This window comes from Lethenteron reissneri, chromosome 1 (assembly GCF_015708825.2).
Source record: "Lethenteron reissneri isolate LAM-NWPU_2019-01 chromosome 1, ASM1570882v1, whole genome shotgun sequence".
NCBI lineage: Eukaryota > Metazoa > Chordata > Hyperoartia > Petromyzontiformes > Petromyzontidae > Lethenteron > Lethenteron reissneri.
The window spans coordinates 1,816,265-1,841,160 of record NC_083779.1 but is presented as its reverse complement, the minus strand read 5'-3'; the positions used below and the strand labels follow the sequence as shown (position 1 = coordinate 1,841,160).

Genomic DNA, 24,896 nt, shown 5'->3' with positions numbered 1-24,896 from the left:
TGCTGAAGCATTTTTGCCTTGCTGTGGTTGTCCCACCTGATGATGATTGTTTGTGTTGCGATCGAAACGTCGTGATTTGTTTTATTTTATTTTATTATTTTATTTCTACCTACGCGACTTTACCGAAAGAACCAACGAGTATGGATGAGGATGTTTTAGTTTTGTGTTTGTATGTGTTTACCTTCTTGTACTTTGCACTTACTACCGTGTTTTTGTTACTTTCTGACCCCGTGGACATCTGTGGAGGGCGGAAAGAGCTTTAGAGCTCATCGGATTCCTCCTGCAGTAGAAATAAACAATCGGATCCACTGGCCAGAGCGGTGAGGCCGCAAGTCCAGCAGTGGATTGGCGCGGTGCAAAATAAATCGAGCGAATCAACGGCAGCTAACTTGACCTGGCGACGGTCGAACCAGGCAGGAGAGAGGTTCAACACCTGCTGACGCATCGCTCGCCCACTGTTGTGCACTGCGTGGCAGAGGTCGCAACCGGGTACCCGATACCCGTACCCTACCCGATACCCGGCTACCCGTACCCGGCCGGGTACGGCCCGTACGGGTACGGGTACCCGTTTGCGACCCTGGTGCGGTCGGGTACGGGTACGGGTAGGCCGTGAGTCACTGGTGAGTAACCGTTTGTCACTCATTTCCCAACGTCTTGTCTCTTCTCACAATTCAAGTGCCTAGAATCAACCCACCCGCGCCTGCAACATGGCTTCATCCCAGAGGTCGCAATCAGGTACCCTGCCGGGTACGGGTACCCGTTTGCGACCCTGGTGCGGCCGGGTACGGGTAAGGAATCAAAACGCGTTTGCGACCTCTGGTGCATGGACATCAGCGTGGGGAGACAAAGGCGGCCGGGCGTCGGTCCTGGCCACCAGCCCGCTTTTGGTGCTACTCGCTCACAGCACTTGGCCCCAACAGTCTGTTGAAGGCTACACGGGGGATCTTTGTCTTTGTGTGTGTGTATGTTGTTTGACTGTGTGTGTGCGCGTGTGTGTGGTCGTGCCACACACACACACAGGGGTACGGTGGTGCAGTGGTTAGCGCGCTGCGCTACGAACCCGGGGACACGAGTTCGATTCCCGCTCACGGCAAACACCGGTGACGATTGTCTGAACCGGTCCTGGGCCTCCCCTAGGTCGACTCAGCCTCAAATGAGTACCTGGTGCTATGTCAAAAAAAAAACATTGCCACTAGGGACACAAAGGCGGCCGGGCGTGGTGTTGGCCACCCACCCTTTCGTGTGCCGTGCCGGCCTTCATAGGTGCTCGCTAACAGCACTTGCCCCTACAGTTTGTTAAGGCTATACGGGGGATCTATTTTTCGTGCGGTAGTGCAGCGGATTATCGTGCCGCGCTACGAACCCGGCCACCCGAGTTCGATTCCCGCTCACGGCCAACACAAAACCGCGTCAACCCACACGCTTTACCCCGTATTCTTCTTGCACAGGGAAATTGACTTTTCAGGTCCATACGGCGCACAGCCGTTTTAATACGGGCACAATAACAATAATAATGTTGTCTATCTGTCTGTGTTCCTCCCTTGTGATGGGACTCTCTGCAGGATGAACGTTGAGATGTATAAGGGGCACGGGGTGACCAATAAGATCTGACTTGGTCTGTGATAAGGTAGGGGCACTGATAAGGGGTTGACAGCTGATGCAACAGCGTCACCGGTGACGATTATTTCAACAGGTCCTGGGCCTCCCCTAGGTCGACTCGGCCTCAAACGATTACCTGGCGCGCGGTGCGCAGTAAACATCGCCGTGAGCGAGACAAAGGCGGCCGGGCGTGGTGTTGCCCCCCGCCCCACCACCTCGCGTGACGCGACAGCACTTACCCCAGACAGTCTGTGAAGGCTATACGGGGCAGCTTTGTCACCCTATGCCTTTGCATTGCGCGTGTGTGTGCGTGTTGTAATTACCTGTTAGCATGAGGTGTTAAGTGGTTGCCGGGAAACTAATGATGCAGTAATGCACACTGCATGTTAAACCCTGCGCATTGCAGCCTCGCTCGCCCGCCGTAGATATTTAAACATTCCCAGGCCTCGAGTTTAATGCCTTTTTATTTATTCTGCACACCAAACACAAAGGTCCCCCGTGTAGCCTCGACAGCCTGTTGGGGGAGAGTGCTGTTAACGAGTTAGCACCTACTCGGGTGGCTGGGTGGGTGGCCAGCGCCACGCCTAGCCGCCTTTGTCTCCCTCGTGGCGGTGACGTCACCACAGCGCGTGTGCCAGGCTATGTGCACGTTAAGGCCACGTGAAGTGTCTCACACCCACTGGCAGGAGGTCACGGGACAGACCCAGTTGCCATGGGTCGACTGAGATGACTGGCAGATGCACAACCTGTGCCACCTACTGCGCCCACTCGCTGTGTTTATCCACCCGGCGCTCCGCTCGTTGTTGTGAGCGTCGCTCCCCTCTGCCCCCCGTTGTTGCTGGAGGGCGACTGGCTCCAACTGCCCAGTAGCGTCTTTCACGAGCCTCTCCATGCACAAAGATCTCCCGTATAGCCTCAACAGACTGTAGGGGCAAGTGCTGTTAGCGAACACCTATGAAGGCCGCAACGGCACACGAGGGGGTGGGTGGCCAGCACCACGCCCGACCGCCTTTGTCTCCCTAGTGGCGATGTTTACACATCGCACCAGGTACTCATTTGAGGCTGAGTCGACCTAGGGGAGGCCCAGGACCGGTTCAGATAATCGTCACTGGCGTTGGCCGTGAGCGGGAATCGAACCCGGGTCACCGGGTTCATAGCGCAGCGTAGCGCTAACCGCTGTACCACCGCTCCCCACAGTTCATGTCGTTTTGCCATTCCTCCTCCTCTGATGAAGGATCGTAGACCTGGCCACAGTGGGTTTACTGTGCGGTCCTTAGTGTGGACTGTGTATCTCTGTGGGCCTCTGTGTATCTCTTTGTGTCTCTATGGGTTGACTGTGCGTTCCATAGCTTGGGTTGTATGGCCACTGTAACTCGTGTCTCTTTGGTGTATCTCCGTATTTCTCCATGGGTCCCTATGTATCTCTCTGTGTATCTGTATGTCTACGCATCTCTTTGAGTCTCTCTAGTGTGCGTCCTCTATGGGTTTATTGTACAGTCCACAGTTGCCGTTATATGGCCACAGTCGTGCCACTGTGGCTTGTGGCTTTAATGCATCTCTATGGGTCTCGATGTATCTCTATGGGTCTCCGCGTTTCTTTATGGGTTTTTGCTGTTTGGTCCATTGTTTGGTTTTCATGGCCACAATCGCACTCCTGTGGCCCGTGGCTTCAATTTGCCCTGAGCGGAATAAGTAAATTTTAACAAAAGTAAATAAATAACTGCGGTTTTGTTATTTGCGATAATATCTCATACATACTTGGGCCCTTAGCTCCTGCGGCAGAATCAGCAGCCAGGCTCATGAAGGGTGGTCACCCATCCAATCGCTATCCAGGCTTGTTTTTTTCCTGCTTAGCTTTCTGAGAGCTACTGATATCGGGTGGAGTCAGGGTGACTTTTTGCAATAGGTTTGAATATATATGACTACAATGTACAGTTTGTATGTACAGTAAGGTCTCAGAGTACATGGGCTCAGAGTACATGGACCCGCTCATACGTGACCGACCCCGATTCATCCTTACACTTTTTGTGACTCGTACGGATTTGACGGCGTGTAACTATCGCCCGCGCAAGAAACGAGTCCAAAATCTCTCGTGTTCTCTCCGACCTGGATGCTACCGATGATTAGTGAATCATTTACTATACAGTACTGTACTTTATTGAGCATGCATGTACATTTATCTACATTTTATATACACTCTAACATTTTATATACACACTCGAATAGGCGAACCCCAACTTACGCGAATCCACGCTCACGCAGGGGTACACGGAAGCTAACCCATGCCGCATACTCTGAGACCTGACTGTATGTAATTGTACGCCTTAAAGATGCTGCACCATTGGCTGTTGCAGTGGTCAACAGCGCCACCAGACTTGGCAATCCAGAGGTCACCGGTAAAGCCCACTGAGCTATGTAGCGCGGGGCCCTTGAAAGTGCGGGACCCGTAGCTACTACTGGTCGCGTGGAATTACTCTCTCAAATTATAGCTCAACAAAGTGGCTCGTCATCGTGTGAAAATGTACAGCAGCAGCGAAATACTCTGAATGCACGTTCATTCTAAATGCGGAGGGGGAAACTGGAAGATCTGGAGAAAAAATCCACGCGACCACAGGGAGAGCAACATGCAAACGCCAAATATACAACAGGCGTCAGGGTCAGGATCGAACCAACGACATCCTGCATACCAGGCGAGAGAGTTAACATCTCTCCACTGCACCACCCATACCATGTGTCGCGCGTATGCAATTACGTGTGCTAACCATTTGCTTGTCTGTGTGCACACATGCACACATATGCGTGTGCTGATGCAGATTTCACAACCACCGTGGCTTCTTGTACTTGGACTCCCGTACCGGCGGCGCCACCCCTTCTCCACGTCCTCGTCATCTGCGCCGTTGCCCCCGCTAGGCCCCGCTAGCCCCGCCGCCCTCTACGGCGGAGGGCGGTAGCGGGCGGGATGTCGCGCCCCGCGATGCGTGTGGCGCTCTGCGTCTTCGCCGGAGTCGCCATCATCGCCTCCTCCGCTGCCGCCACCGCCACCGCCTCCTTCCCCGATGACGCGACGCCCATCAACATCGTTGACGCCAAATGTGAGTATTCGCAACGTGTAGAGACGCGGCGACCGAAGCCTTGCGTAGGCCGAGAGACACATCGATGCCTTGCGTAGCCCGAGATAGATGGCAAAGCCTTGCGTAGGCTGAGTGACACGATGAAGCCCTACTTAGGCTGATAGACGCAACAAAGCCTTACATAGGCCGAGAGACACGACGTAGCCTTGAGTAGGCCAAAAGAGACGACAAAGCCGTATGTAGGCCAAGAGACACGACAAAGCCTTACATAGGCTGAGAGACACAGTGAAGAGGTGTGTAGGCTAAGAGACACGACGGAAGGTTCCCATTTTGCGAGAGACACGAAAAGCCTCACGTAGGCCGAGAGAAACGACGAAGCCTTGTGTAGGCTGACTAGCGGATAGGTCCATAGCGAGTAGACTGAGTCAGTTTTTCACCTGGTGCTCAAGATTCACCGTCGATGTCGTTTGGGTTGGGCCATGTAACGATTCGGACAAATTTGTGTCGTGAGACCCTCCACCACCTCACACGGCCAAAAAAATAAAATAGTCTACATGTACAAGAGTTGAATGGCGACACGCAAGGTAATTTAGTGTTTCAACCCAGTCACCGGTGAGTTGAAGATGGTAACAACCAAAATTTAGCATTTGTTAAATAACCTCCACAAAAATCAACGGCTGATAAAAGTCACTTGAAGGCCCTTGAATGAGAGTCACTGGCAGAAGTTCTGTGATATCTCCTTCCACGGACCATTCCCTGCCGAGAACATCTGGCAGCTCACCAGCATTGATTCAAGTGAGCCTGACTCTGCTGATGAGGCACTCTGCATCGAACCGGTCCTGAGTTTTCCTTGCTTATACTGAATCAATGCTGCTAAAATGACACACTCCCAGAAGGCCATGAGTTGTGTGAAAAGTACTTTTCCTTTCTCCTTGGAGAGACCGATACATGGAGATGATGTATCATCTGTTTTGCTACTTGCTCCGCAAAGACCCACAATAAATGATTCTGTGTTCTCTGGCAATGAACGCATGCCAATGGGTCGATGTTGTGTGAGAATTCCAAATGGATCCTTCATCTCATGGCGTGATGCCGATGGCACAAATTGTAATGAAAAATCTCGGGCAAAACACCGAAGTGTTAGTTGCTAATTTTGCATATTTTACAATGGCAAACATCTGGAACATAAACGCACAGCATCAATCTGGCAGTTTGTGAATATACCCCCCCGTGCATTATTTGCTTTCATCTTGGGCAAATAACCGTCGGCTGAAATCTTCACGAATTGTTTATCCAGCCGCGCCCTGCTCTTGGCTTTCCCCGTACGTGGGGTAATCGCGATGCCATTTATTCAGAATCTCACGCTCGGCCAAGCGTAGTTTGGACGACAAGGCATCGCACGGCTCTTAGGTTCCGCAGCCCGTATGAAGTGACTGAGATCAACCCCTATCTACGATTAGCGCGGTGGCCTGCGCACGGTGCGAATGAAACTCAACATACACAGATACGTTATCGCAGAGCGGAGGTGGGTGGGGGCGGGAGGTGGGGGCGAAAAATCCAGACGGCCGATCTTGCGTTGGGTTCCATTCCCTCGTGAACGCCGGGCAGCAAGCGTCACGGTCCGGCCCGGGCAGTGGTTAGCGCCGGGGGTCTGCAACCAAAATAACAAGAAGAGCCGTTGTTTTTTTTTTTCGATTCGTTAGAATAACTTCAATATTTCAAAAGCCGCAAAGCAAGTGGTGAATATGAGATGGCGGTCCTTGATAAATGATGGTCACGAAACGGTCCTGGATGAGCCCGCGTGCGGCTTCGGAGCCGCAGGTTGGCAATCCTTGAGTTACAAATCACGAACTTTGAACCAGGTGCACTTAGACAATTCTATTCCCTTTGCCCCCTTCCCCAACTGCTACTGACCAGCGTGGTGAAGTATGGTCATACCACACCCCCCCCCCCCCCCCCCGCATGACCTGTGGGAGAGGCCCCCAATCCAGCAGCGGGTTGACATGGTTGGAAATTAAATCGAGCCATCAACACTCTTTGGTTCTTTCGGTAAAGTCACGTAGGTGAAAAATAATAATAATCAATAAAAAATAAACTCACGACGTTTTGGGTGCAACACAAGCGCCCGGAACGTCGTGAGTTTATTTTTTATTAATTATATTAATTTTTATGGTTTTATTTTTCTACCTACGTGACTTCACCGAAAGAATCAAAGAGTATGGATTCTTGCAGTCACGAAAACTTCAAATCTAGAACGAGCCATCAACGGCAGTAGTCGACCTAGGGAAGGGTCAACACTGTTGTGAGCACCAGGTGCTGGTATTTGAACATCAGCGTGGGGCGACAAAGGCGGCGGTGCTGGCCACCCACCCACCCACCCACTGTGTGGCACGGTGGCGAGATGTTCACGCCCTCGCCTGGTATGCAGGAGGTCTTGGGTTCCATCTCGACCCTGACGCCTGCATATTCGGAGTCTGCGTGTCTATCTCTCAATCTCCCCGTGGTCGCTTGCATTTTTCTCCCGGTCCTCCGGTTCTTCCCCTCCACATTTAGAATCAACATTTTTTTTGAGTATTTGGCTGCTATATATTTCCACACGATGATGAGCCACTTCGTTGAGCTGTTATTTGCGATGGACAGGTCGCTTCTGAAAAATAGCTACATAGCTCAGCGGGCCTAACCTGGTAACATAAAAATATCTCATCATGGGACCTCCTTTGCCAGTACCAAAATATACTAATAGGGTTTTCCCCCTTTTTTCTGGCAACAAAACTGACACCTTTTGCAAGGAATCATGCTTACATTAACCACAATACTTGCAGTCAAATGCAAACAAAAAACAATACTCTGATAATTTATGCATTGTCTTTGAAACTGATTGGTCCACACCCGAGACAGCTTTCTTTAGAGCCTCGTCTCATATGGTGTTCGACCAGATGACGCCAAAAGGCGCACAGTTCAAAAACAACGCACTATCAGAGTAATGAGAGCTCGGGGTGAGCAGCTACATCATGGGACCTCCTTTGCCAGTCCCAAAATATACTAATAGGGTTTTTCCCCTTTTTTCTGGCAACAAAACTGACACCTTTTGCAAGGAATCATGCTTACATTAACCACAATACTTGCAGTCAAATGCATTGTTTGCATTTGAAAAAAATGGGAAAACCCTATTAGTATTAACATAAAAATAGTTTCGTTTATAGTTTAGTGTGCTGTGTCGGCACAGAGCCCCTTCCTGACAGTTTTCAGCAGCCGTTGTGCTCAGTCAACACGCAGGGTGAGCTCTCACAGTCCCCGCGGGCATCGCCACATGTGGCTGGCTTTACCTGGCCCCCCTTTTTACGCAGGTAACACATCAATCCTCTGCTGGAAGAAGATAAAGATCTCCCTTACACAAGTCGTGTCTGTCATCGGGGGTTGCATTTTCGTACTCCGCCATACCGATGAGCACTTTTTAGATGACTCCGCCTATTATGTGGTCAACATGTCCTTTCGAGGACCTCTCTCACAGCCTCATCATCATTATCACAAGCATCTGGCTATAGCTCTTCCCCTTGATACTCTACCCCTGTGTGACACTCCCATGCCCGGCTCAGTTACCTGGCCTCCTCCTCCACCATGCACACCACGTGTCCCACTCATTATCAACAACCTCTTCTTCGTGTTTTAGAACGGCCCACGGATGCAGATATTACAGAGCTACCTCTGAGATCCCTGTATCTTCAAGTGACGCTCTGGTCCACACAGAACTACCTACGGAAGTTGATTACACAGAACTACCTCTGAGATCTTCTTAAAGTGACGCTCTGGTCCACACAGTAGCGAGCAGAACTTTTTCACCCACCCCAACCTGCCCCAGAGAGTGACGTTCATCGCATAACAGTCACTAAATACTCTTTTTTTTATTCTCATGATTTGGAATGGTGGTGTTTAGTTGTTGTTGTTGTTGTATGTGCAGTCATTAACCCCTCGCTGTACGCGAGAACCCCAGCTGAAGTGCAGGCCGTCGCTGAAACCTTGGCATCGAACCCAGGGTCTCAGAGCTGCCGGCTCATCGCTCTGACCTCTGTCCTCTGAGCCAACGGGCCTCCATCCCAGAGGCTTTCTTGTCTGTTCGCCAGGTTAAAGTTCAGCTCTCTGACTCACAGGGGTGGCTATCTCTTATCGCTAGAAGGTGCCATTTGACGCCAAGACTTTGTTTTTATCACGTTACATTTTATCTCCATGGCCGGCGCTTTCGCGACTTTGGCTTTCTCCCCGCTCAATTTAGCCCGCGGTGGCTGGGACATAATCCACCGTCTGTACGTCTGCGTATGTTGAACTTTTTCACCGTGTTAATCGGAGGTGCGGGGGAAAGACAACAAAGTGAACACAAAAAAAGAAATTATAAAGAAATGGATTTGTCAATGTATACGATGATCATTTAAAAGTGCATAGCTCCCGGTGGATTCATAATATCATCAGAAAGAGCGTTCCAGACGGCCGGAGAAGCGCATCTGAACGTGCACTATGCGGTAACCATTTCTGTTCGATGGCTAGGTTAAAAGCCGCTGCTGCTGCGAGGATGAGCGGAGTTTGCTTGATGATGGTTAATGTTCCTTGACGAGTTCAGCGAGGTATAGTGGTTCACTTGTGAGATCTTCCGTAAAAAAAAAGAAAAAACATGCACATTCCTCTGGAGGGGAACCAGGCTCTCCTTGTAAAAGCACCAGCTGCAATACATCAATAATAACGCTACGTAATAATCTCCTACACTAACAAGCAATCGAGGAATAAGATCACATGTCGCCATTTGTAAATCAGCAATCCACCACATCAACCCTGAATGCGTCCAACGTTGGTCAGATCTCGGAAAGCTGAGTGGGGGCTCGGCGGATAGGGTTTGTCTGCGAGGAAGCCCTCATCCAGCAGTGGATTGACCGCGGGGCTTTACCTGTGCATGCGAGTGGGGTGGGCTGCGTGTGCATGTCTGTCGTGGCGGGGGCAGCAGTGGGGCAGGGATCAGCTCGCCCTGCGCCGCCGCGAGTTGAACTCCCCCGCTCGCGGCCAATAACGGCGGCAAATATCGAGGACCGGTCCTGGGCCTCCCCTAGGTCGACTCAGCCTCAAGTTCCTAACTGGTGCGATGCGTATGATGATCGCCACCGGGGTGACAAAGGCGGCCGGGCGCGGGATGTTTTGCCACCAACCCCCTCGTGTGCCTTGCCAGCCTACTTACCGGCAGCACTTGCCCCAACGGTCGGTAAGGGCTACGCGGGGGACCTTTATCTCGTTTTGTGCACGTGCACGCAAGCCCCCCCCCCCCCCCCCCCCCCGTGTTTCTCCATGTACCGCCCGCCGCGCACAGATGTCGAGCGAGCTCCCGGGGGGGTCTCATTTCGATTAGCAGAGCTCAGGCTCGTCAACTCGGCCTCTAGACGTGTAAAACGTCAACAGTGGGGAGACAAAGGCGGCCGGGCGTGGTGGGTGTTGACCACTGCTGCCCCCCCCCCCCGCCCCACCGAGACTACCACGTCGGCTTTCCCAGGTGCTGCTACTCGCTAACAGCACTCAGCCCAAGGGTCTGCTGGAGGCTCTACGGGTCGGGCGGGCGGGCGGGGTGAGAGATCTTCGCGTGCCGTGTAACGGGAGCTACATTAGTGGCGTTCGCATTGATCGCTCACCTCTCCGACGCGTTTCATATATCCGAATTAGGGTTCGTTACTTCGTTATCCTCCCCCCCCCCTCTGTGGACGGCGTGCGAGTTAGTGGCAGGATGGGGGGTGCGCGACTTGGAGGTTGGGAATAGAAGGAGAGGCGGTATCGTGATGGGTGGGACACGTGGTGTGCAGGGTGGAGTAGGAGGATGGGGGTTAAGCGACTTGGAGGTTGGGAATAGGAAGAGGAGGAGGTACAGTGAAGATGGGTGGGACACATGAACTGGAGGGAGGAGGAGGCCAAGTCACCGATACGAGCGTGGGAGTGGCACCCAGAGGTTGTCCACCAAGGGGAAGAGCTAATAGATGTGGTTGTTGACGATGATGATGGCTGTACGAGCAGTCCTTGAAGGACGTGTTGGCTGTGTAACAAGGGGAACACGTAAAGCCGGATAGTGGTCGTGGTGGTGATTCCGTGAGATCGGACCTTGGAGGTCAGTGGTGAACTTGAACTCTGCAGAACTTGAGAGGCTATCAGGACGAAGGAAGCGATTGTGTTGATGATAATATCTTAACCTTGGCTTGTGTCTCCCCCGTGTCTACCCAATGTCTCCCCGTGTCTACCCAATGTCTCCCCGTGTCTACCCAATGTCTCCCCGTGTCTCCCCCGTGTCTCCCCGTGTCTCCCCCGCGTCTCCCCCGTGTCTCCCCGTGTCTCCCCCACGTCTCCTCCGTTGTCTCCCCTGCGTCTCCCCCGTGTCTCCCCCGTGTCTCCCCCGCGTCTCCCCGTGTCTCCTCCGTTGTCTCCCCCGTGTCTCCCCGTGTCTCCTCCGTTGTCTCCCCCGTGTCTCCCCCGCGTCTCCCCGGCGGCCTGCAGACACGAGCCAGTACCCCGTGTTCCTGGGCCCCAGACCAAAGAACGAGACGCGGCGACACAAGCTCAGCTTCCAGATGATGGTGATTACCAACTCCACCCTCTTCATCGCCGCCAGGTAGGTCGACGCGATCACCGCCACTACACCCCCCCCCCCCCCCCGCAACACACTTTGCATTTCCTCCCATCAAAGTTGACACCACCGTGTCCGTTGGGGACGGGGCAGCAGCTGTGGCAGCTGTCTCCCTTCCACCGGCGAGAGCAGCAATCCTGAGGAAAAACTCGGGACAGGTGGCAAGCATACTCCCCAGGCCCTCCCTACCCCCCACCGAGCCTGATGGCCAACCCGAGAAGGTGCACCTTGGCTGGGCAGGAATCTAGGCGAGGTTGGGCGGGGGTGGGGGGTGTAGCGTTGTTGGCCAGTAAGAAAGGAATTCTGTGTAAACGTTGTTTTCTAATACAGAGGGCTTCTCGCGCCTTGCCCTTCGCGCCCACTATATCCCCCCCCCCTCCCCCAATGTGTGCAGACACTACTGGCTTGTACCTCAAAGTTCATGAGACATTTTTTTTTTATTTCGCCCTCCAACCATGGCCGCATCTAGCACAACTCTAAATAAATGCTCATGAAATGTAAAATTACGTATTTCGTGATAATGGATGAAACGATCATTGATGAAACAATAATTATATTGATCATAGTGGTTTCGGAAGGCTCTTGTAGTTTCATTGACGGGCAAACTGACAAATGGAATGCCGGGATGTCATAATAGATATGGCGGTGCTTGTGTAGGCCTCTATCCAACAGTGTATTGAACATGACGGCTGACGACGGTGAGATGGTGGATGCACGGGTGGGTTGTGTGTTAGTCTTTCAGGGACTGACTCCTGCCATAAGACTGTTCACCAATACCAGGGCTGGACGGGTGGGAAGTGCTGCCCACTGATGTGTGGACCAGAGGCCCCAGCAGTAGCTCTGTGATATCCGCTTCCTCGGGCTGTTCAGCGTGTGAATCAGAGAGTCACTTGCAGTAGAAGAGATCTCAGAGGTAATTCTGTGATATCCGCTTCTTCGGGCTGTTCAGCGTGTGAATCAGAGCATCACTTGCAGTAGAAGGGATCTCAGAGATAATTCTGTGATATCCGCTTCCTCGGGCTGTTCAGCGTGTGAATAAGAGAGTCACTTGCAGTAGAAGAGATCTCAGAGGTAATTCTGTGATATCCGCTTCTTCGGGCTGTTCAGCGTGTGAATCAGAGCATCACTTGCAGTAGAAGGGATCTCAGAGATAATTCTGTGATATCCGCTTCCGCGGGCTGTTCTGCGTGTGAACCAGAGCATCACTTGCAGTAGAAGGGATCTCAGAGATAATTCTGTGATATCCGCTTCCGCGGGCTGTTCTGCGTGTGAATCAGAGCATCACTTGCAGTAGAAGGGATCTCAGAGATAATTCTGTGATATCCGCTTCCGCGGGCTGTTCTGCGTGTGAACCAGAGCATCACTTGCAGTAGAAGAGATCTCAGAGGTAATCCTGTGATATCCGCTTCCTCGGGCCGTTCTGCGTGTGAACCAGAGCGTCACTTGCAGTAGAAGAGATCTCAGAGGTAATTCTGTGATATCCGCTTCCGCGGGCTGTTCTGCGTGTGAACCAGAGCATCACTTGCAGTAGAAGAGATCTCAGAGATAATTCTGTGATATCCGCTTCCTCGGGCCGTTCTGCGCGTGAACCAGAGCGTCACTTGCAGTAGAAGAGATCTCAGAGGTAATTCTGTGATATCCGCTTCCGCGGGCTGTTCTGCGTGTGAATCAGAGCATCACTTGCAGTAGAAGGGATCTCAGAGGTAATTCTGTGATATCCGCTTCCTCGGGCTGTTCTGCGTGTGAACCAGAGCGTCACTTGCAGTAGAAGGGATCTCAGAGGTAATTCTGTGATATCCGCTTCCGCGGGCTGTTCTGCGTGTGAACCAGAGCGTCACTTGCAGTAGAAGAGATCTCAGAGGTAATTCTGTGATATCCGCTTCCTCGGGCTGTTCTGCGTGTGAACCAGAGCGTCACTTGCAGTAGAAGGGATCTCAGAGGTAATTCTGTGATATCCGCTTTGACGGGCCCTCCTCTAACATCAAGCATGGGCTCCGCAACTGGTCTGGGAGATTTCCGAACGGCTCCTTCATCTCGTGACGCCGCGGCGAACATGAATTTCCAAACGTGGAACTTCCACCGGATTCTCAGTGGTGAGCACAAAGACAAAGATCCCCCGTGTCGCCTGGAACACGGCCGGTCATTTGGTAGCTTTTGCGAGCAAGAAGATGACCACAAAGCGGATGGTTGCGCTGCCCTTTGCTGCTCATATCTGGTGGCTAGGAGATGTTAATTACCTCGCCTGGTGTACAGGAGTTAAGGGTTCGATCCCGACCCTGATGATGCCTGTATATTTGGAGTTTGCATGTTCTCTCTCTCTCTCTCGCCCGTGGTCGTGTGGATTTTTCTTCCGATCCTCCGGTTTTTCCCCTCCACATTTAGAATCAGCATCACGCGTTTACAGTATTTGGCTCCTATAAATGTGCACGTGATAAGCCACTTGGTTGAGCTATCATTTGTGACCAATTCGCTTCTGTAAAAGAGCTACATAGCTCAGTGGGCCTTACCTGGTAAAAAAAAATGTTTTCCAGTTGTTGGTACTCCGCTTGTGCCGCTGCGGGTCGTTTCCGCACGATGTCCGACGTTTTGGCGCCGCGTGCCTCTGAGGAACGGGACGTAAGAGGGGCTGTGATGATGTTTATTTCGCTGGGGTAGCACGATGCCAAATCGTAAGTCTGAAACGTGAAACTCCGGCCCATGGAAATGAAAATATAGTTTGCCCGCATAGATATTGCTCATCGTAAATCTCCGTATGCAAATTGTGGGGGGAGGGGGGAGGTGAGTGTAAAAGTCTTCCCTGTAAACAACGGGAGAGTGAATCGAAATTGTTCCCTGTTCTCGCCCCATTTCATAAACAACCCCCGTTATTCAAATTGACCGCTTGCGTGAAGGCTGGTTTAGTGAGGGCCCTGTTAACCGACGCACGCACACAGCCCGTGCCGGCAAGGCAGTCGCCGGTGCAAGTGCCGATGAAGAAAGTCGACGCGGCACACGAGGGGTGGGTGGGTGGACAGCACCACGCCCGGCCGCCTTTGTCTCCCCAGTGGCGATGTTTTTTTTTATCCTGGTACTACTACTACACACACGCAAATCCGCGCAGGTGAAGCGATTGCAGATCTGAGCCTTGAAGCGGTGGAGCGTGCACATTCGAGATCCCAATCGAGTGTTTGGGGTGCACCGTGTGAGCACGCAGGGATGGTGTGAGCCCGCAGGGATGGTGTGAGCCCGCGTGTGTCTGTGTGTGTGTCTGTGTGTTATTGTAGAGTGTCTGTCTGTGTGTGTCTGTCTGTGTGTGTTATTGTAGAGTGTATGTGTGTCTGTGTGTTGTTGTAGTGTGTCTGTGTGTTATTGTAAAGTGTATGTGTGTGTGTCTCTGTCTGTCTGTGTTATTGTAGTGTGTCTGTACGCACTGCGCTATGAACCTGGCGACCCGGGTTCGATTCACGCTCACGACCAACGCCAGTGACGATTATCTGAACCTGTCGTGGGCCTCCCCTAGGTCGACTCAGCCTAAAATGAGTACCTGGTGCGGTGTGTAAACATCGTTACTGGGGAGACAAAGGCGGCCGGTCGTGGTGTTGACCACCCCCCCTCCACTCGTGTGCTGTGTTGGCCTTCATAGATTGCTGCTCGCTAACAGCACTTGCCCCAACAGTCTGTTAAAGTTGGACTGGGGATCTTTGTCCTTGTTTTGTGTTTAAACATTCCAGATCCCAAGCGAGGTGATGCAGCGATGGTGGACCCGCGTGTGTGTTTTTGTGCGCGCGTGTGTGTGTCTGCGACCACGGGGAGAGAGAGAGAGAGACCTAAACTCCACATGTACAGGGTCAGCTGATTCGACCTCGTGGAGACCCTGGACGGGTTGAAATATCGCTTACTGATGTTGGTCGTGCCACGGATGAGAGTGGTGCTGGAACGGCGTTAGAGCTTCCGGCGTTACTGCAGCAGCAAAAAAAAAACACCACCACGGGGGCCGTTCGAGAATGTAAAAGAATGCATTGGAGTTTAAGACTCCACATGATTGTCCTTTACCCCACCAACCCACCCACCCACATCTCCTCCCCACCCACCCACCCACATCTCCTCCCCACTGCTCACACCCCCTTTGGGGTTAAGTGTCAGGAATTGCATGGGCCCTGATTTAAAGGTTAGCTCAATTGATGCCGGGGATGTGAGGAATGGGCAGTGGCAACCATAGCAGCGGGGACGGAGAGAACGGGAAGAGCTACGGCCGTCTGGAGGCTGTTGTAATGCATGAGCAAACACAAGCGCCATTTAACTCATTAGGTGCTATTTGCTCTCCCTGTGTGGCCTTGCTGTGTGTCAGTGTCTGTGTGTGAGTGTGTGTGGGGAGCGGTAGTGTAGCGGTTAGCGCTACGCTGCGCTACGAACTTGGCAACCCGGGTTCGATTCCCGCTGATGGCAAAAACACCTAGTGACGATTATCTGAACCGGTGCTGGGCCTCCCCTGGGTCGACTCAGCCTCAAATTAGTACCTGGTGCGATGTGTAAACATCGTCACGAGGGAGACAAAGGCGGTCGGGCGTGGTGTTGGCCACCCACCCCCTCGCGTGTTGTGCCGGCCTTTATAGGTGCTCGCTAACAGCACTTGCCCTAACAGTCCGTTAAGGCTATACGGGGGATCTTTGTCTTTATGTGTGTGTGTGGGGAGCGGTAGTGTAGCGGTTAGCGCTACGCTGCGCTACGAACCTGGCGACCCGGGTTCGATTCCCGCTCACGGCCAACACCCAGTGACGATTATCCAGAACCGGTCCTGGACCTCCTCTATGTCGACTCAGCCTTAAAACTGCACTTGCCCCAACAGTCGGATAAAGGCTAAACCTGGGGGTGGGGGGTGGGAGTAACATTTGCTTGTATCTTTGCACGCGTGGGAAATACATTCGAGTGTTCTTTGGCATCTGTTAAATCAAACACGCTCCTATTAGGATCAGCACTCACGCAGCGGAGATCTTATATTATTTTTATTTTTAAACAACACCAGAGAAGTGCCAGCGTGTGACTCAACGCCCCATCACGGATCGATTTGGCCAAATGCAAATGCTGATCTCGTGATTTCCCCCGGGGGCTGTAATGGTTTTGTCCAGGTGTAAACGTTAAATACGGGCCGTGCTGTTTAGATGAGGGGGTGGGCAGATCTTCGGGAGCGGTGGTAGAGTAGCGACGCTACGAACCCGGCGACCCCGAGTTCGATTCCCGCTTCAAGGCCAACACCGGAGACGATTATCTGAACCGGTCCTGAGCCTCGTCTAGGTCGACTCAGCCTCAAATGAGTAGCTGGTGCGGTGTGTAAACATCGCCACCGGGGAGACAAAGGCGGTCGGGCGTGGTGCTGGCCACCCACCCCCCTCGTGTGCTGTTCCGGCCTTCATAGGTGCTCGCTAACAGCACTTGCCCCAACAGTCTGTTGAGGCTATGCGGGGGATCTTTGTCTTTGGTGGGCAGATATGACATGTTGCTACCTGCCTTCAATTTGGGCCACACGCCGCTGCTGCTGCGATTGATGAGAATGCAAAACCAACAGGATAGTAAGACTGTGGATACGGCACACGATGAGCAACCCTTGTGAACGAGGTCACGGGGTCTTTAAAATCCATGATCCACTTTGACGTCTTCGCCAGTGCAGGGATGTAAGTGCAACGATAGAGAGATCCCCCGTTACATATATACGAGCGGTAAGAAAAAGGCAGACACACATATGGACTCACACAGACAGACATCGACTTTAGACACACACACGTGGACTTACACACAGACATCGACCCACACACATAGAAACACATCGACTTAGACGCACACAGACACACACACATGGACTCACACAGACAGACATCGACTTAGACGCACACACATGGACTTACACACACACATCGACTCACACACACACACAGATAGACTCACACAGAGAGACATCAACTTTAGACACACACACATGGACTTACACACACACACAGATAGACTCACACAGACAGACATCGACTTTAGACACACACATGGACTTACACACACACACAGATAGACTCACACAGACAGACATCGACTTTAGACACACACACGTGGACTTACACACAGACATCGACCCACACACATAGAAACACATCGACTTAGACGCACACACAGACACATGGACTCACACAGACAGACATCGACTTTAGACACACACACATGGACTTACACATACACACATCGACTCACACACACACACAGAGATAGACTCACACATACGCCTGGAACATACTGTCGGGGCAAGCGCTGTTCGCGAGCACCTATGAAGGCCGGCAAGGGGACACGAGAAGGGGGGGGTGGGCGTGCCAGCACCACGCCCGGCCGCCTTTGTCTCCCTCGCGGCGTCGTTTACACATCGCACCGGGTGCTCATTTGAGGCCGAGTCGACCTAGAGGAATCTCAGGACAGGTTCAGATAATCGTCAACCGCTGCCGGCCGTGAGCGCGGAAAATGTAAATCGGCTCTCAGGGTTTCAGGAGCGATGACGCGTTAACCTTAATGTTGGAGCTTTCGTGACTGCAGGAATTATTCTTTGGTTCTTTCGGTTAAGTCACGTCTAAAGATAAAATAATAAATTAAATAATAGCATATTACGACGTTTCGATTGCAACACGAGCAATCATCATCAGGCATAAAAGAAATAGCAACAAAAATCGAATCTGTCTATAGTTTTCTAGTTAGATTTTTGTTGCTATTTCTTTTATGCCTGATGATGATTGCTTGTGTTGCAATCGAAACGTCGTAATATGCTATTATTTAATTTATTATTTTATCTTTAGACGCGTTAACCGTTTACCACTCACGGGCACCAGCTGTCAGTGACGAATCGGATGTGAACCGGTCCTGCGCACTCCTAGGTGGACTCGGCCTTAAGTGAGCGCCCGCTGGGCCACACTACAGACACACATTACACACAAACTGCACACACACCACACACACCACACACACACACTACACACACCCTACACACACACACACTACACACACACTACACACACTCTACACACACACACCACACACACACTACACACACACCACACACACCACACACACACACTACACACACCCTACACACACACACACTACACACACTCTACACACACTCTACACACACACACACTACACACACTCTACACACACTCTACACACACACCCTACACACACACACTACACACACACTACACACACTGGAGACACACACACACACACTACACACACACTACACACACTGGAGACACACACACACACTACACACACACTACACACACACTACACACACTGGAGACACACACACACTACACACACACACTACACACACTGGAGACACACACACACACTACACACACACACTACACACACACTACACACACTACACACACACTACACACACACACTACACACACTACACACACACACTACACATACACTACACACACACACTACACACACACTACACACACTACACACACACTACACACACTACACACACACTAGGGGAGCTGAGAGGTGCGGGGGTGGGTGGAGTGCAGGGGGGGATGGGGGGGCATTCCCCCGCCCCCCCATCCCCCGAGCCCCCCCCCTCCCTCCCAGCGTGCCTTTATCGTCGTCTGCCAGAGGAAGCCGCGGTGCCTTGCGGGGTTTGTGTGTGTGGGGGGGTCCTCGTTACAACAGCGCGACCTGGCGGGAGCCCTTCCTGAGAGCTTCGTGCCAATTAAGTGACACTTCAACCCCGTCCCCCGGCCCCCCCCCCCCGCCAGCCCCCCGCCCCCCGCCCCCCCGCCCCCCGCGCCCCCCCCGCCCCCCGTCTTAATTGGGCAGAATCGAAAGCGGGGGTCGACAGAGTGGAGCGGAAGTTCACCCAGGTGTGTGTGTGTGTAGGTGTGTGTGTGTGTATGTGTGTGTGTAGGTGTGTGTGTGTGTAGGTGTGTGTGTGTGTGTGTAGGTGTGTGTGTAGGGGTGTGTGTGTGTGTGTAGTGTGTGTGTGTAGGTGTGTGTAGGTGTGTGTGTGTGTAGGTGTGTGTGTGTGTAGGTGTGTGTGTGTGTAGGTGTGTGTGTGTGTAGGTGTGTGTGTGTGTGTAGGGGTGTGTGTGTAGGTGTGTGTGTAGGTGTGTGTGTGTAGGTGTGTGTGTGTGTAGGTGTGTGTGTGTGTGTAGGTGTGTGTGTGTAGGTGTGTGTGTGGTAGGTGTATGTGTGTGTAGGTGTGTGTAGCTATAGAGGAGTAGGTGTGTGTGTAGGGGTGTAGGTGTGTGTGTGTGTAGTGTGTGTGTGTAGGTGTGTGTAGGTGTGTGTGTGTGTAGGTGTGTGTGTGTGTAGGTGTGTGTGTGTGTAGGTGTGTGTGTGTGTGTGTAGGTGTGTGTAGGTATGTGTGTGTGTGTAGGTGTGTGTGTGTGTAGGTGTGTGTGTAGGGGTGTAGGTGTGTGTGTGTGTGGGTGTAGGTGTGTGTGTAGGGGTGTAGGTGTGTGTAGGTGTAGGTGTGTGTGTAGGGGTGTAGGTGTGTGTGTGTGTAGGTGTGTGTGTGTAGGTGTGTGTGTGTAGGTGTGTGTGTAGGTGTGTGTGTAGGTATGTGTGTGTAGGTATGTGTGTGTAGGTGGTGTGTGTAGGTGTGTGTGTGTAGGTGTGTGTGTAGCTATAGAGGTGTAGGTGTGTGTAGGTGTGTGTAGGTGTGTGTGTGTAGGTGTGTGTAGGTGTGTGTAGGTGTGTGTGTGTAGGTGTGTGTGTGTAGGTGTGTGTGTGTAGGTGTGTGTGTGTAGGTGTGTGTGTGTAGGTGTGTGTGTAGGTGTGTGTGTAGCTATAGAGGTGTAGGTGTGTGTGTAGGTGTGTGTGTGTGTAGGTGTGTAGATGTGTGTGTGTAGGGGTGTGTGTGTGTAGCTATAGAGGTGTAGGTGTGTGTGTGTGTAGGTGTGTGTGTGTAGGTGTGTGTGCACATGGCCTGGCACAAGCGTCGTGGTGACGTCAACGCCACTTAGTGGCGAATGGCGGTTGTTGTTGTGTGTGTAGGTGTGTGTGTGTAGGTGTGTGTGTAGGTGTGTGTGTAGGTGTGTAGTGGGGAGCGGTAGTGAGCGATTAGCGCGCTGCGCTATGAACCTGGCGACCCGAGTTCGATTCCCGCTCACAGCCAACACCGGTGACGATTATCTGAACCGGTCCTGGGCCTGCCCTAGGTCGACTCAGCCTGAAATGAGTACCTGGTACGATATGTAAAAAAAAAACATCGCCACTGGAGAGACAAAGGCGGCCGGGCGTGGTGCTGACCACCCACCGTTGCTACTCGTTAACATCACTTGCCCAAACTGCCTGTTCAGGCTGTACGGGGGATCTTTGTCTTTGTGTGTGTACGCCAAGCCGTGGCACAGCGGGTAGCGCAGCTGACCTCCAAAGACAAAGATCCCCCGTATAGCCTTAACAGACTGTAGGGCAAGTGTTGTTAGCGAGCACCTATGAAGGCCGCAACGGTACACGAGGGGGTGGGTGGCCACCACCACGCTCGACCGCCTTTGTTTTCCCAGTGGCGATTTACACACCGCACCAGGTACTCATTTGAGGCTGAGTCGACCTAGGGGAGGCCCAGGACCGGTTCAGATAATCGTCACTGGGTGTTGGCCGTTCGATTCCGCTACACTACCACACCCCACACTCACACACACAGACGGAGACACACACACACGCGCACACATACACGCGCACACACACACTCACACCGAGATATACACTCACACACACACACACCGAGACACACTCACACACACACACACCGAGATACACACTCACACACACACACACCGATACTCACACACGCGCACACACACCTGCACATACCGAGACGCACAGCGGTAGTGTAGCGGTAAGCGCGCTGCGCTACGAACCTGGCGACCCGGGTTCGATTCCTGCTCACGGCCAACACCAGTGACGATTATCTGAACCAGTTCTGGGCCTCCCCTAGGTCGACTCAACCTGAAATGAGTACCCGGTGCGGTGTGTAAACATCGCCACTGGGGAGACAAAGGCGGTCGGACGTGGTGCTGGCCACCCACCCCCTCGTGTACCGTTCCGGCCTTCATAGGTGCTCGCTAACAGAACTTGCCCCTACAGTCTGTTCAGGTTATACGGGGGATCTTTATCTTTGACGCGCACTCACACACGCACAGCCAGTTGCATTTCCACCGCGTAATTCACTCCCGCGAGCGACGCTTGGCGCTTGCAGCCTTTTCAGGACTCGGGCGTCTCCTGCTGAGATATGTCGACCCAAAATTGGGCAAATTGAACATTTTGTTGGTGATTGATTGACAGGCGAGCAATTACTGCCGAGACGAGAGATGCTCGGACAAAAAAAACCAGGGACCTCCTCCCCCACCACCACCACCACCACTACCGGATGAAATACTGAAATCAGAAGAAGAATAGAAAAGAAATGTGGCATTAAAAAATGATAGATTATATGCCCTGGTGTTCATTATCCGTGTGTCAATCTGCATAGAGAGAGAGCGAGTGTGTGTGTGTGTGTCTGTCACGGCACCGTGTTTGAAATGCCTTATTTATACAGTGCAGATAAATTCAACAAGGCTTTCTTAAGAAGAAATAATATATATACACGGTCTATCAGCATTCGAATTTTTTGGGGGTATTCGTACTGAGCTATAAAGCTTTTTTGTTCACAGATGTTCCAGTCGAGACACAGTGTCAGAACACAAACGCGATCGGAGTGCAAAGCGTAGGAAGGCGAAAGCAATCACTTAAACATTGTCTTCTATATAAATAAAGAACTTAATCTGTATGTCTCAAAATCTTCTAGGGTAGGACACAAACAGCAGGAACAATCTGAAAATCCGAGATTTTTCATTTTAAGGCCCTCAAATCTCGATGTTTGAGTGCCCCATAACACGTTTTTGCACGTGGTGTCATTCAGAACCCGTTCCAAATATAACACTGCGTTTTTTTTCGTTTGACAGAGCTTTTGGCGGCAAATACAATTAAAGCGAGAACCATTCTAGATTTTATTATATAGATATTTCGGATTAAAGCGGTTTTGGACGAAAAAATCTGATTAAAAAATCTCTTTGATGTTCAAATCTGAATTATTCGAAAACGCTAAAAGATAGGGGCTTCCACTCACAGAGTATTAAGTTAATAGATTTTTGTTCTTTCTAATAAAAAAAAAATTGTGGTTTCCGATAGTTAAGTTTTAAGTATCAAAAGTTGTATCAAGTCGTCAACAATTATTATGTTTTTTTGTGGAAAATATCAAATGTTTGGAGTAGTTGTTAGTCATAGATAAGAATTGTAACAAAAAAATCAGATCAGGTTAGTGATTATATTTATTGCCTGGCAAGTGCCGAGGGTCCAATGGCACAGATTGGTATTCTGATAGTTGTTGCGGTGTTATTTGTTTGTAATTTTGACTCGTTCGGATATTTCGTGATTCATGTTTTATTTAAAATGTTGCTTGATTATTTGTTGGACCATTCTATTGCAATGTTGTGGAGCTGACAACTCGGGCATTTCGCTGCACCCGCTATATAACATCGCCTTCACTGCGTATGCGACCGATACACTTTGATTGATTGATTGACAGGCTTTATAACACTAGTTTACAAATGAAACTAAACTATTTTTCATTATCTTAATAGGTTAAGCCCATATCTATATAGACAATTGTGTGACGTTTCGGTCATTGATTCTCGATTTGAAGCTTACGTGACTGCAAGGATTCATACTCTTTGCTTTTTTCGGTAAAGTCACGTAGGTAAAAAGTTAAATTAAATCATGGCGGGCAGTCTAACCACGGGCAGCAACCAACTCGCCGAGCCCCGAACCCTAACCGCAGCGCCACCCACCCACCTACCCAGCCACCCACCTACCAAGCCACCCACCTACCAAGCCACCCACCCACCCAGCCACCCACCTACCAAGCCACCCACATACCAAGCCACCCACCCACCCACCCAGCCACCTATCCACCCACCTACCAAGCCACCCACCCAGCCACCCACCCAGCCACTCACCGACCCTTACAGCCACCCAGCCACTCACCCAGCCACCCACGGACCCTTCCAGCCACCCACCTACCTACCAAACCACCCACCCACCAAGCCACCCACCCAGCCACCCACCCAGCCACCCACCCACCGACCCAGCCACCCACCCAGCCACCCACCCAGCCACCCACCCAGCCACTCACCGACCCTTCCAGCCACCCACTCACGTACCAAGCCATCCACCTACCAAGCCACCCACCCACTCACCCACCAAGCCACCCACCCACCCACCTACCAAGCCACCCACCCACTCACCCACCAAGCCACCCACCCACCCACCTACCAAGCCACCCACCAAGCCACCCACCCAGCCACCCACCCAGCCACCCACCCACCGACCTACCCAGCCACTCACTGACCCTTCACCCACCGCTCACCCACCCCTCACCCAAATTCTCCGATTGGGGCCATAAACCATCATCACGCGAAACCCCGTTCATCCTCGCAGCGACAGCGTTTGGCTCAGCCATCGGACGAAGACGATCACCGCAACGCGCGCTTTTAAGATACCGTTTCTGCGGCCGTCTGGAACACTCCTTGCTTCCGAAATTCTGAAGCAACTGGGAGCTCTACACTTTTAAATCACCTAGATTTGACAAACGAATTTATTTAGAACCGCTTTTGTGTGTGTTTAGCTCGTTGTCCTACCTTCCGGACCTCCGATTCGCACGGTTGGCCTACGTACGGCGCGAAAGAAGTTCAACATGCACGTGCCCAGCGAGAAATCTCCTCCTTGCCCCAGATTTTTTAACGTTTTTTGTTCACTCTCTCCCTCTCTCTCTTCCTCCCTCTCTCCATCTTGCCGCCCCCGAGTGAATTAGACTCTGCGCCCTTAATCTGCGCCTTTCCACGCCGTCACCCTCATTTAAAAACACGCCACAAAGGGGGGGGGGGGGAGACGTGGGGATGGAGGGGGGAGGGGAAGAGTGCCTGAGCGAGCCCAGCACCGCACCGGGGTCTCCAAAGCAGAGCGGGGAATCAACGTCTCGAGGCCTCATGGACGGAAACGATCAGCGTCAAAGCCAAGCGGCGCTTCATTCGCTCAAGTGAATGCGCGCCCCTCGGATACGGCAATTCCACATTTCTGTGGCGGGGCAAAGTCGCTTCAGTGAATGCGTTTTTCCATAGATACAGCCTCCATTGAGGCGGTGGTGATAGCAATTCCACATTCCTATGGCGGGGCAAAGTTGCTTCAGTGAATGATGTCCCTTGGACGTAACCTTCCCAAGTGAGCTGGTGATGGTGGCAATTCCACGTTCCTGGGGCGGGGCAAAGTCGCTTCAGTGAATGATGTCCCTTGGACGTAACCTTTCCAAGTGAGCTGGTGATGGTGGCAATTCCACATTCCTATGGCAGGGGCAAGTAAGGGGTTTTCTCACCCAAGTCAATCGGTGTAGTGGCGGCATGCGCTCTTGAAGCTACAGCCCCCCCCCCCAACGAGATGGTGGTGCTGGAAATTCCACATTTCTATGGCGGGGGCGGTGGGAAAATATATACTTGGAGGACAAAATCGGTGCATTGAGAGTG

The 24,896-nt window shown here is 52.0% G+C and overlaps 1 protein-coding gene across 4 annotated transcripts in view; it reads left to right on the top strand.

The window, feature by feature from the left end:
• LOC133343175 (semaphorin-6A-like) overlaps positions 1 to 24,896 on the top strand; it is a 160,027-nt gene that overhangs the window by 68,603 nt on the left and 66,528 nt on the right. For all 4 annotated transcript variants that reach the window (XM_061552889.1, XM_061552804.1, XM_061552651.1 and 1 more), the window contains exons 2-3: positions 4,413 to 4,691; positions 11,184 to 11,298. In XM_061552889.1, coding sequence (XP_061408873.1) covers positions 4,559 to 4,691; positions 11,184 to 11,298 — 248 coding nt within the window. In that variant the 5' untranslated portion in view covers positions 4,413 to 4,558. The remainder of the gene's footprint in view (positions 1 to 4,412; positions 4,692 to 11,183; positions 11,299 to 24,896) is intronic.